Source organism: Dendropsophus ebraccatus, chromosome 5 (assembly GCF_027789765.1).
Source record: "Dendropsophus ebraccatus isolate aDenEbr1 chromosome 5, aDenEbr1.pat, whole genome shotgun sequence".
NCBI classification, from domain to species: Eukaryota; Metazoa; Chordata; class Amphibia; order Anura; family Hylidae; genus Dendropsophus; species Dendropsophus ebraccatus.
In genome coordinates, this window is record NC_091458.1 from 91893407 (window position 1) to 91906053 (window position 12647).

At 41.9% G+C, this 12647-nt stretch overlaps 1 protein-coding gene across 1 annotated transcript in view; it reads left to right on the top strand.

The window, feature by feature from the left end:
* Nucleotides 1–12647, top strand: part of NALCN (sodium leak channel, non-selective) — a 420693-nt gene that overhangs the window by 365564 nt on the left and 42482 nt on the right. The window contains exons 25-31 of the mRNA XM_069970713.1: nt 695–815; nt 897–1028; nt 1519–1686; nt 4029–4133; nt 4864–4970; nt 8674–8794; nt 8874–8972. Of these exons, the coding sequence (XP_069826814.1) occupies nt 695–815; nt 897–1028; nt 1519–1686; nt 4029–4133; nt 4864–4970; nt 8674–8794; nt 8874–8972 (853 nt within the window). The remainder of the gene's footprint in view (nt 1–694; nt 816–896; nt 1029–1518; nt 1687–4028; nt 4134–4863; nt 4971–8673; nt 8795–8873; nt 8973–12647) is intronic.

The window sequence follows — 12647 nt, forward strand, 5'->3', positions numbered from 1 at the left end:
ATTTTATAGTGTGTGAACGTACAGCAGCCTCAATCTGAACACACACAGCTGCACTAAAATCAAGTTTCCCATGTAACAATTTCCATGTAATTTTGAAGCGCTGCACTTTTTAATGCACCTGTCAGAGGGTACTTTGCCCAATTTTAGTTGCAGTGTATATAGTGCTTCATATGTACAAAGATAAAAATAGGGCTTTTAGGGAGCCCTGTTCTCCTAAGAGTTAAATGGTTTACCCAGAGAAGTTTACTCTCTTCTAGTTCTCCAGCAAATACATTTGCTCGACAGCTTTTCTCTAAACAGTAAATTATTGGCAAGGCTTTTATGACTTTAAATGATTTCACATTTGTGAAAAATTCAGTACATACTGTAAAGCATACTAAAACAAGACCTGATATTTTACAGAGATTTGCCGGAAATCATGCAGACGATCACTTGTTCCTAGTTTGGCAGCTAGGCCGTTAATGTTGATTTGGCTTCTGAAACCATAAACTAAACAGTAAATTGTTTCCATGGTTAAAGTAGATAGTAGCACCCTGAACAACTGTTTTGATTTGCATTTTTTCTTTAACAAATGAATAATTTTATTAGTCTTGTCTGGTAATTTCATATGTACAATGTGCCTATAACTGAATAGGGAAGTCATATTTATTATTTGTTGTAGTAATAAAACTTAACCACTTGTTTTCTCTGACAGTGACTTACTTGGACTGGTGACTTACCTGGACTGGGTTATGATTGTAGTCACCATATGTTCATGTATTTCCATGATGTTTGAGTCCCCATTCAGAAGGGTAATGCACACTCCAACATTACAGGTACAATTTTACAGGCATCTCCTTCCTCTGAATGAGTTCACTGTTATTCAACCTGCTGATCTTTTTGTATCTCTCTTTTAGATTGCAGAATATGTGTTTGTGATTTTCATGAGCATTGAACTAAACCTGAAGATTATGGCAGATGGCTTATTTTTCACACCCACAGCAGTTATAAGGGATTTTGGAGGTGTGATGGACATATTCATTTATCTTGTGAGTGAAAAAGATTTATCCCTCATGGGATTACAAGCAATCGACAGGGGTTTAGCTAATTTTATAGGCCCCGTAAGGGCTGTATTTGATATTAGGCGTTCCAAATAATAAAGAAGGCAGCACTCCAAAATAATGTTGAATAAACGTGGTTCTGTTGTTCTATCATCATCATGTTTGACGTTTCAATACCAGCATGGGCTTCTCCTCCTTCTCCCCCCACCCCCCACCGTCGTCCATCAATTTGTGTGTGTGTGTGTATAAATTTTTTTTTTTTTTAGCAATAGGAAAATATGAGATACTGTATATATCCCTGTCAAACAAGAGCGCTAAACAAGAGGTAAATCAGGGAAGAGAGATGAGAGAAAGAGAGTGAGATGTGTTAGTCATAGTTCATACAAAATCTTTTTATGACAACACAGTACTTAAAGTGCATCTTTTTCTTTATACTTTTGAATGTAATAGAAACAAAATATCACTATATGATTTACAGGTCAGCCTAATCTTTCTCTGCTGGATGCCATACAATGTTCCAGCTAAATCTGGAACTCAGCTTTTAATGGTGTTGCGGTGCTTGAGACCTCTTCGTATATTCAAGCTTGTTCCTCAGATGAGAAAAGTTGTGCGTGAACTTTTTAGCGGCTTCAAGGAAATATTTCTGGTATGTATCTTTTATTGAGGTTTTAGTTCATTCTAAAAATTGAATCATAAACATACATGTAAATAAGCTTGTCTAAGCATAGCTACAGAGGTTTTGAGTATTGTCTAGTATGGTGTCTTAACAGTAGTTAACAGCAGCACTGAAAACTATTCAATTACTGCGTGCACCTTTCACCAAACCAGACCCTGGTCCATATGATAATCCAGAAAAGAATGATGTAGAGACAACACATGCAAACAACCTTCAATACAAACCAATGCAAAGTTTAAGCTGTAACCATTTTCAAGCTTGTGAAAGGCTAAACTTACAGCCTTGAATGTTGCACTCTCATTGAGTAGTGCATGTTGCCCCTATAAAATGTGTATATCCAGGCTTGTGCAAGAAGAAATTTAGAAAACATTAGTAACTATCTCGCTAGAAGCAGAGGCAAATTTTACATATTGGCAGACCAAATAGACCATAGTCCTCATGGCTTGGAGGAATAAAAAGTTTTTGCTTTGCAGGTACATTATATTACAAGGTTTTTAAAGAATTTTCCTAGGACATTGCTTTACACATTGAGCTGAGCATATGAACAAAACCCTCCCCAAATTTGAAAAATGCTATGTTTTTCAATTTCACCCTACAAATATTTTTTTTTATGGTTTCACAGTTAACTTTACAGTAAAATAAAGGGTGTCATTATGAAGTACAATATTTCCTGCAAAAAACAAGCCCTCATATGGCTCTGTAGACTGTTAAATAACAGAGGAACATCAGTTAGGGGTTAAAGGGGTTGGCCAACTTAAAGGACAACTCCCACAAAAATTTTTTTTTGCTCATTTAACACACATTACAAAGTTATATAACTTTGTAATGTGGTTAAATACCCGGCCTGGCCCCCTTCCCCCACTTTCGGACCCCCGACCCCCCACCCCGGAAGTTAAGGAATGTATACATTACCTATTACGATCGTCACGGTCCTCTTCTCCGGGGTGGCATCTGGTGACAACGACGTCAGAGCCGAGGGGCGGTCCGGGTCTTCTTCCTCCTCGGCATCTTCATGCAAAGTGAATGGGGATGAAAAGGCTGCTGGTGCACATGCGCACCAGCAGCCTTTTCATTGGCTGGAGCGCATCACATGGCTTCCAGCTTGCTCAGCCCTGATTGGCTGAGCTTGCTGGAAGCCATGTGATGCGCTCCAGCCAATGAAAAGGCTGCCGGTGCGCAAGCGCACTGGCAGCCTTTTCCATCCCCTGGACCCGGAAGTTGGAGACATCGCTGGATGGCGGAAGGCGGCGACGGAGAGGCGGACGGCGGGCGAATCGAGTGGCGATCGTCACCGGAGAGATGGTGAGTATGGTGTCTGTGTGTGTCTGTGTTTTTTTTTTTTTTGGGGTCCCGCGGGAGTTGTCCTTTAATACACTTTTTGTAAGACTAGAGTAAGGGCCCGTTCACACTACAGAATCTGCGCCAAAATTCCATGCAGAACCCCCACACACAGACTCGTCGCCGAATCCTGCCTTCTATCTGTTTGATTGGGAGGGCTCACGCACTTCTTGCATCAAAGAATTGACATGTCAATTGACAGAATTGAGAGGCACGGAGGTGTGCGAGCTCTCCCATTCAAACAGATAGCAGGCAAGATTTGGTGGCGAGTCCTTGCGGAACCCCCGGTGACAATTCTGTAGTGTGAACAGGCCCTAAGGATCTAAAAAGGCACTTACTTAGGGCCTTATTACACAGCTCAATGTTGTGGGTAAGCTAGTGCCGATCTGCTTACTGAGCCTATTACATGGCTCAGGTGTCCTATAGCAACAGACTTCATTAGGCTGTCACTTTAGAGACATGGTCAGAAGACCCGAAGTGGCTGCAGTGAGCGGAGAATTACTAATTGTTGTCTTTATTAAACGGAGCAATTTTGGCTGATTATCACTCTGTTTAATTGGGCCCTCATACACAGTGCCTTCATTGCGAAACCTGCAACTGTGCCGCTACACTCAACCCACACACACAGTCATTATTTATGTATTGTTTGATTACCATGTAAATTACATCTGAGAGGAGTGGTGTGGTTTCGGATTATAAATTGACCTAAATACTGATGAATTTTTACTGACTATGTGAGTATTGCTTATATTATGGACTTATTGTTAATTTGATAATTACTGGTTTTAGAATGGGGCATAGGAGTCTGCAACTATTATTATTATTATTATTATTAATAAATATTTGCATCAATTAAACTGAATTGTTTGGGTAAAAAATCCATTCCGCCAATTCAGTGATATCTATTTTTCATTGCATTCGGTTTAGGTTCAGCTGCCCACTATAAACTATCCAATTCATCTATGTACTTTCAGGTATCCATTCTCCTACTAACATTGATGCTAGTGTTTGCCAGCTTTGGTGTCCAACTTTTTGCCGGAAAGCTTGCAAAATGTAACGATCCAACTATTGAAACCCGCGTGAGTTATACATTAGCTTTGTGATACTTAGAGCATACCAGATATTTTCATTTAAATATAATGAGGAACTTTTATAATGGTGAAATGAACTTTTCATCTGGCATGAATGGAGTGAGTGAATATGTGAAGGCATGAATGAAGGGTTTTGTAAACAATGTTGCATAAACATTTGTTATAGGGCTGTATGTGAAAACAGAAACACTCCTTAGATGCAGTCTCTAGTGTTCCTAAAGCTATAGCAGCTGTTTCAATACACCTGGAAATTGGAAATTATTTTGTGTAAAACTATGTACAGAACCATTTCAATAGAGGGGCATTCAGAGTTTATTATAACGTTTAGCCAGGCATGTGATCTCCTATAGCATATAAATTACAACATTTATATACTTCTTTAGCACTATTCAAAGGCTTTTTCATGTTGGGAGCTGCAGCTTTTCTCAGCATGTGGGAGACCAGCTTGCTTGTTTGCCTTTGTCTAACACTGTATAAGCTGTAATATAACATGAACAAGATCTATTCACTCAAATGATTGAATCATTATTGCTAGATTGGCCTACTAATAAAAAATTATACTAGTACACCTGACAGCACAGAGGAGAAGTTAGATATATTGTGTAGCCATGCCTTTACTTTTTTTTGCCTGTAATATGCCTTTGTGGCAAACAATATAGTAAAAAGTGTTCCATTGCAACTTACAATGCATATGACTTAAGCTTTGTTTTCTTCTCAGGACAAGTGTCATGGCATATTTAGGATCAACGTCAGCGTGTCAAAAAATCTTAATCTGAAATTAAAACCAGGAGAAAAGAAACCAGGATTTTGGGTTCCACGAGTTTGGTTAGTAACCAGGAAATATATTAGAAAATACAGCAAAAGAGTTGTTTAAACCACAAACTGAACTTATTCAGTATGATTATTGCATGTTCAACGAAAGAAGACAAACCATTCCTATGTAAAACATACTATGCTGGTCGTCTTTATAAACTACATATATGGCAGTCTGTTGCCTGTAATGATAACTGCTCAGCACTTGTAAACAAAGCCTTTCAGACCAAGTGTAGGGCAGAACAATGGCAATGACACTCCCAACCTACATCAATGTTGGTTGCATATCCCCCCCCCCCCCCCCCCCCCCATTTTACTTGTTGAGATGTGTGGCTGACAAACAATGATTTTTACAGGGTCTTTTAAACAGCAAAATAATCTGCCTGTTGAAAAAAATGCATACTGGGTGTCTCTCTGAGTGTCTACCCCAACCTGGACTAGGGTCCTTTTGCACACAGCAATTTGTGGCAGTGTACAGCCGCAAACGAGCGCCTATCAGCAAGATTGGCACTAGCTTGCAGTTCCTTTGCAAAGCTCGATTAATGATCAATGTATTGTTCAGTACTTGGAGGAAGGAGCCTCAATCAGAGGAGAATGTCCAAGTGGAAAATAGGTACAACTAGTATCAGTAGTAATCCACTGGCAGATAATAGAAAATGAAGACAAAGTGATCCTGAGATATTGAATGCAAGTGCTCTTGTGCGTAATTTATTTGCAAACAGGGTAATCACAGACACAGTATCCGACGTTTTGGTGGTGACACCTTTATCTAGGAGTCTATAAACATGAAAAGGTAAGGGTAAGTATGGTAACATGGTATATTGGCCATATAGATACAGACACAGAACAATATAACATAGATATACTTGTCACATGGGATAGGGGACGAGCCCCGTAATATAAGCAAATGACATGAGGATGAGAGGGTAGGTTCATGGCTAGAGATGGAGAACATGCATATGTTAGTAATATAAACATATCACTACAATATTACATACATAGAGGTCAGCGCATAATACTGTGATTGAGCAGTAGGACAATGCAGAGGTCTAAGGTAGTCTAGGCAGGAGATTACAGAAATAGTGGAGGGAGAAGGTGATAGACTCAGAACAGAGTGAGACATATAGAGAGTAATGGAGGGGACCGGTTACCTGTATGGTGGTTAGCAGTGCTTGCTGTAGATGTAGGTGGAGTGGCAAGGCGGCGCCTGCTGCAATGGGGTGAAGTGTGGTTAGATGCGGTATAATAAAGTTGTTAGGGATGGGACATGATAGGTAATGGTAGTAGCTTGTAGTTACCCTGGATTAAAAGGTCTGGGTGGGTGTCAGGGGCTCACAGGAACCGTGGGAGTCCGGAATGAGAGGCTGGGAGGAAGAGAGAGAAGGGGTTAAGGTATTGGGGAGAGCAGGATGCGAGAGCATAGGTCAGTGTGGTGGTGGTAGTTCCCCAGGCAGCGGTCCGAGATGGCGTGGTCCAGCGAGGCTAGTGACGCAATTGCTAAGGCGCCGTGGTGGTATATATGTGAGCTGCGCATGCGCTGATGCAAAGAGAACGGATGGAGGTGGGATTAGAATGACGCTAGCTAGGGGGAGGGAGGGGGCGGAGATGCGATGACGATCGCTAGAAAGTATGTTGAAGATAGGGATGGGAGCATGATGACGTTGGCTAGGGGGATGAATGGAAATCACTGTGTGATGGGCGTGGATCGAGCTGGGGGCAAAATGATGTAGCGTGGGTTAGGGGCACGGATAGGGGCGGAGTTGGAGTGGTAATAGCTCATGGACAGGTTGAGATGGGATGACACTCTGAGAGAGCGGAGATAGCAGAAGTGGAGAAAGGTTGAGATGGGATGACGCTCTGAGAGAACGGGGATAGCACAAGTGGAGAAAGGTTGAGATGGGATGACGCTCTGAGAGGGCGGGGATAGCACAAGTGGAAAAAGGAGATAGGTGGAGAGCGGGCCGAGATAGAGGGTATGGCCAGAGGGAATGGATAGTGCATAAGGATGAACTGACGGCAACAGTATGCCGCGGTATTGATGAGACACACAGGACTTGGAAAGGGAGGGGGGAGGGGAAAGAGACGTAGCTGTTGGGGGGATGAAACAACGGGTATGGAGGAGATGTCACAGAACGATGCTGGACAGATAGGAAGTAGTGGAAAAAGGTAATGGAAAGATAGAAAAGAGAAAGGGGGGAAAAGGAGAAGAGGGAAGATAAACAGGCAAAGGAAGGCAGGACATAAAACAGTCTGACTATGCAATGTCCATACTACCTGTCAGATTCTGATGTCTGAGAGAATCAGACCTGTGAGAGAGTTCAAGGAATGTGTTAATAAAGCATAAACATGGTCATAAGTAAACATCAACCAACGGAGACATAGTAAATCGGATGGTGATGACCCGTGGCCACTTAAAGGATCAGGTGTACATCAGTTCATATTCCCTATTTAGTCCGTGAGGTTCCAGTGTACCCAGGGTGTGGATCCAGTAAGCTTCATGTTCTTTGAGTCTCTGGATCCGATTGCCCCCCTCGGCGAGCCAAGGGAATTTGTTCGAGGACCTGATAGCGTAACTGAGAAATGTGTTTGGCTGAAATGAAATGAGCTGGTATGGGTAAAAGAGTCTTGGAACACCTGATGGTAAATTTGTGTTTGAAAATGCGATCCCTGACGTGTTGTGTGGTCTCTCCCACGTCGCCTAAACCAGACGGCATTTGATCAAGTAGACCAACGTGGTCTCTGCATTGTCCTACTGCTCAATCACAGTATTATGCACTGACCTCTATGTATGTAATATTGTAGTGATATGTATATATTACTAACATATGCATGTTTTCCATCTCTAGCCATGAACCTACCCTCTCATCCTCAAGCCTTGATTCCACATGATTTACTTCTGTTGTATTTATGCTTATTACCTGCACTATTATGCAGTACTCATGTCGTTTGCTTTGTATATAATATATTACGGGGCTCGTCCCCTATCCCATATGACAAGTATATCCATATTATATTGTTCTGTGTCTGTATCTATATGGCCAATATACCATGTTACCATACTTACCCTTACCTTTTCATGTTCATAGACTCCTAGATAAAGGTGTCACCACCGAAACGTCTGATACTGTGTCTGTGATTACCCTGTTTGCAAATAAATTACGCACAAGAGCACTTGCATTCAAAATCTCAGGATCACTTTGTCTTTATTTTCTATTATCTGCCAATGTACTGTATTGTTCATGCAGCCATTAACATGCATTGTTTTAAGCCACACATCTTCTGTTTAGATAGGAAGATGTACGACTGATAACAATGATTTTTTTTGCCTCACAAAACATCAGATCAGCCGACGAGCAAGCACTTGCTTGCTCATCGGCTGATCGCTGGCTCATTTACACTGGCCTTTACTGTAATTGACAGGTTTCTCCTTATATACATAATCTGTTATCTAGGAATACTTTCTGAGGAAAGCTGACCAATTGGCACCAAGTCTGGCATCTAACACTTAAAACAGCAGCACCTTAAAATAAAACATGCTGTGTTGGCAGCATGATCTTGGTAGTTCACCGTTAATTGGTAGAAGTAGGCTCCCATTAGGAAGCGTTATGGCTACTTTTAGCCATCTATACCATCTCATACTCCTGATTATTTACCATATGTTGATTTCTATTAACATATCATAATTACCATATTATTTGATTCTTAAAATCCACAGGGCAAATCCTCGAAACTTTAATTTTGACAATGTCGGAAATGCTATGCTGGCCTTGTTTGAAGTGCTGTCTTTAAAAGGCTGGGTAGAAGTCCGGGATGTTATTATTCATCGAGTTGGGCCAGTAAGTTCATAAACACTGTATAGTGCTGTTCATTGTTCATGTTTTGTATAATAACTTACCAATGTACCTCTCTTTGCAGATACATGGAATATACATTCATGTGTTTGTGTTCCTTGGCTGCATGATAGGCCTTACTCTTTTTGTTGGTGTGGTCATTGCTAACTTCAATGAAAATAAGGTATGGTTTCAACATATGTAAAAAGTCCTAGTACGCTCACCATAATTCATTTGCTAATCACAGGTTATTTTCCTATGTGTTGATGTGAGGATTGATGATTACAACATCTCAAACATGTAATGCTACTGCATTAAATTAAATGGTTATAAAATACATTACCATAACTATTTAGAGTTCAGAATTAATATAGTTGGCTATACATATATAGTTTTTCTAACAGTTTTCTACTTGGTTTTAAAGCACATGTTTGAATAGGCTTAGAAAGTGAACTTTATTCTAGCTATAATGTTGTCTTCACCTTTCTGGGTGCTTTAAGTAGGTCATATGCTGGCTATAGACATAAGATACCTGTTGACTGAACAGCTTGGCTTAGCCATAAGGAAAGAGGGAAGGGATAATGCCAAGAGAATCTTGGCGCTGCTTATTTCTCAGGAAAACAAATGATCAAGCATACTGAAAATCATCATGCCCAATCCTGGACGAGGGAACAGGTGGAATCAGCTGGCATTTTTATAATGCAGAAGTCCCAAAACTTTTGTACTGTAGGTCACAAGCCATATTCAAATACAACAGATGGTGATAACCCACAATAAATGTTCAAAAGGAGAAAGACTCTTAAAGTTATGAGTCATTGATATGGCTTAGTCTAACTGCCTCTAATATGGTTCTCACCATGGTGCTAAGTTTTAGTGCCGCTGTGATGTCTTTTTCCATGTGTTCCCAGTATGATGTGATGCAATCAGCGGCCGAGGCGGGACTCCGCTGCGGCCGCTGATTGGCAGATCTGCCTTGAGACATCACGTCTCATATGGCAGCTCTGACCAGGAAGCAGGACAGGAGTAACGGGTGGCACGATCCGAGCACCGGCGCAGGAACGGGGGAGGTAAGTGACCTCCGGCTTCAATTTCCACCCCCTCCCCGGCTATCCTCAAAAATACCCCCCAGCCCGGAGTACCCCTTTAACCCCTTAACGACCTCGAGCGTATATTTACGCCCTGTGGTCGGTAAGGGTGTTCAGATCGGGGCCGCGCGTCGACCCCGCTCTGAACCGCCGCAGTCCCGGGTGCCCCATGTAGACCGGGACCGCGGCTATTAGTGGGCATGGACCGATCGCCGTGCCCACTAATAAGATAATTAGATGCAGCTGTCAAAGATGACAACTACCTCCGATTACCTGATGCAGCCGTCCCCTGGTGTCTAGTGGCGGAGATCGCCCCCCCCCCCCCCGGGACGTTGTCCAGGAGGAGCGATCTCCATGTCAGCTGCCGGCCGGGGTCTGGGCCGTAATGGCGCTGATCCCGGCTTGCCACTCGGTTGCTTCCGGCTGCAGCAGCTGGAAGCAATCGAGTGCCTATCTCATCGATTTATACTGTATTACTATATACAGCATAGATCAATGAGAGACCAGTGTGCTTATACTAGAAGTCCCCCATGGGGGCTTCTAGTATAAGTGTGAAATAAATAAATAAATAAATTGTTGTTATTAATAAAAAGCCCCCTCTCCTAATAAAAGTTTGAATTACTCCCCTTTCGCCATGTTATAAGTAAAAATAACTAAATAAACATGTTTGTTATCGCCGCGTACGTAATCGCCCCAACTATTAATTAATCACATTCCTGATCTTGCACGGTAAACGGCGCAAGCGCAAAAACATCCGCAAAATTGTGCATTTTTAGTCGCATCAAATCCAAAAAAAATGTAATAAAAAGCGATCAAAAAGTCGCATATGAGCAATCAAGGTACCGATAGAAAGAACACATCATGGCGCAAAAAATGACACATCAGACAGCCCCATAGACCAAAGCATAAAAGCGTTATAAGCATGGGAATGGAGCGATTTTAAGGAACATATTTTTGTTAACAGTGGTTTGAATTTTTTACAAGCCATCATATACAAGAAGTTATACATGTTACATATCATTTAAATCGTAATGACTTGAGGAACATATATAACAAGTCATTTTTACCCCAGGGCGAATGGGGTAAAAACAAATACCCCAAATAAACAAAATGCTTTTTTTTTTTTCAATTTCACCACACATTGAATTTTTTCAAAATTCAGCCTGTCATCGCGAAGTAGAATTAGTGGCGCAAAAAATAAGGGCTCATGTGGGTTTCTAGGTGAAAAAATTGCAAGTGCTATGGCCTTTTAAGCACAAGGAGGAAAAAAAGAAAACGCAAGAAAACAAAATTGGCACGGTCCTTAAGGGGTTAAGCTAGGTTCACACTGCGTTTTTGCAATAATTTTTTTTTTTTTTGCAATCTTTTTTTTTTTTAAATAATAGAATTCAATGGAAAAACGGATGAGAAAGGATGCACACAAATGCATCGTTTTTTTACAGGGCGGTGAAGCTCCAGCCACGGCAAGAACTAAAAAAGCCAACCACTAGCCGGTTGTCAGGGACGTCATTGGTGCTTCCAGGAGGCCGTCTGCATGCACGCTGTTGAAACAACCATTTCAATTACATTTTTTCTTCGGCACAGGGTAACATGATCTCAAGTAGTCTAATATTTCAGCCATAATAAGTTTAGGCCCAGATCTATGGTATGAGAAACATTACGATTTTTATACCACTATGTGCTGTGCTGTCTTCATAATGTAATGTGGCTTGAATTCAGTGCTTGGGTCATCTGACATACTGTTAGCAGCCACCAGATCAAAAAAAAAAAAAAAAAAAAAGTTTTTTTTTTTTCTTCAGTCCATACATTGTTGCACCGTTTCTCTTTGGGCAAATTTGTCCTTTCTCCCCCCTTTTTTATTTTTTATTTTTTTTCTTCAACAAGGGAGCTCTTGCTGGTAAGTTGGCCTCACTTAAAGGGGTATTCCCCCCAAAATTATTTTTGCATTAATACGTTGCCCACCGATATCTTTCCATCTTTCCAATATAAAGTTATTACGGATTCTGCACAGTTTTGCTGTTATCTAGATACATTCACCCCCACCGAGCGCTTAGAATCATCAGCTCTCAGTCCAACCCGACACGCTCCCTGCTCCTGGCCCCGACCCTCCGAGACGGCATCACGTGTCCTCACTCTCTTCAATGGGCCGGGTTAGCGATTCTAATCCGGCTCACTGAAGCAAGGGAGGACAGTGACACAGTGACAGCTGCTGCTGATCACCGTCTCCCTCTCCGAAAGCAGCCCCCCCCCACACTGTGTAGCCCCATTTCCCCCAAATGTGTGCTTCCCGCCAGTAGCTAACACCCCCTCCCCCCCCCCCCCCAGACTGACCCGGCGCTGCCTGCTGGCGACGGCAGCAGCATCTCTCGCCCCCCCCCCCCCATCCCCCCTGCGAATCACCCGGTGATGGCACCGGGGACCTGTAGGACCTATACAGCAGTTCCTGAAATAAAGCCCCACACCACCATATACTGCATATTCTTACAATTCCTGGAAGAGACTGCCCAACACAATTGCTCTGTTAGTGGCTCTAGCACAGTGAGGATATATGTTTATCCCAGGCAGTTTTAAATTCTGTTATTGTAGACTTACCAACCACATCTGCTGGAAGTTTGTTTCAATCATCTACTACTCTTCCAGTAGTACTGTAAGAATATACAGTACATTATAAGCAGTGATTTAATAAAAAAAAAATTGAAAATCTCTGGAGTACCTCTTAAACAGTGTAATACATCAGAGAAATTGAGCTGGCAACAGGTGCTCCATCTTATCCA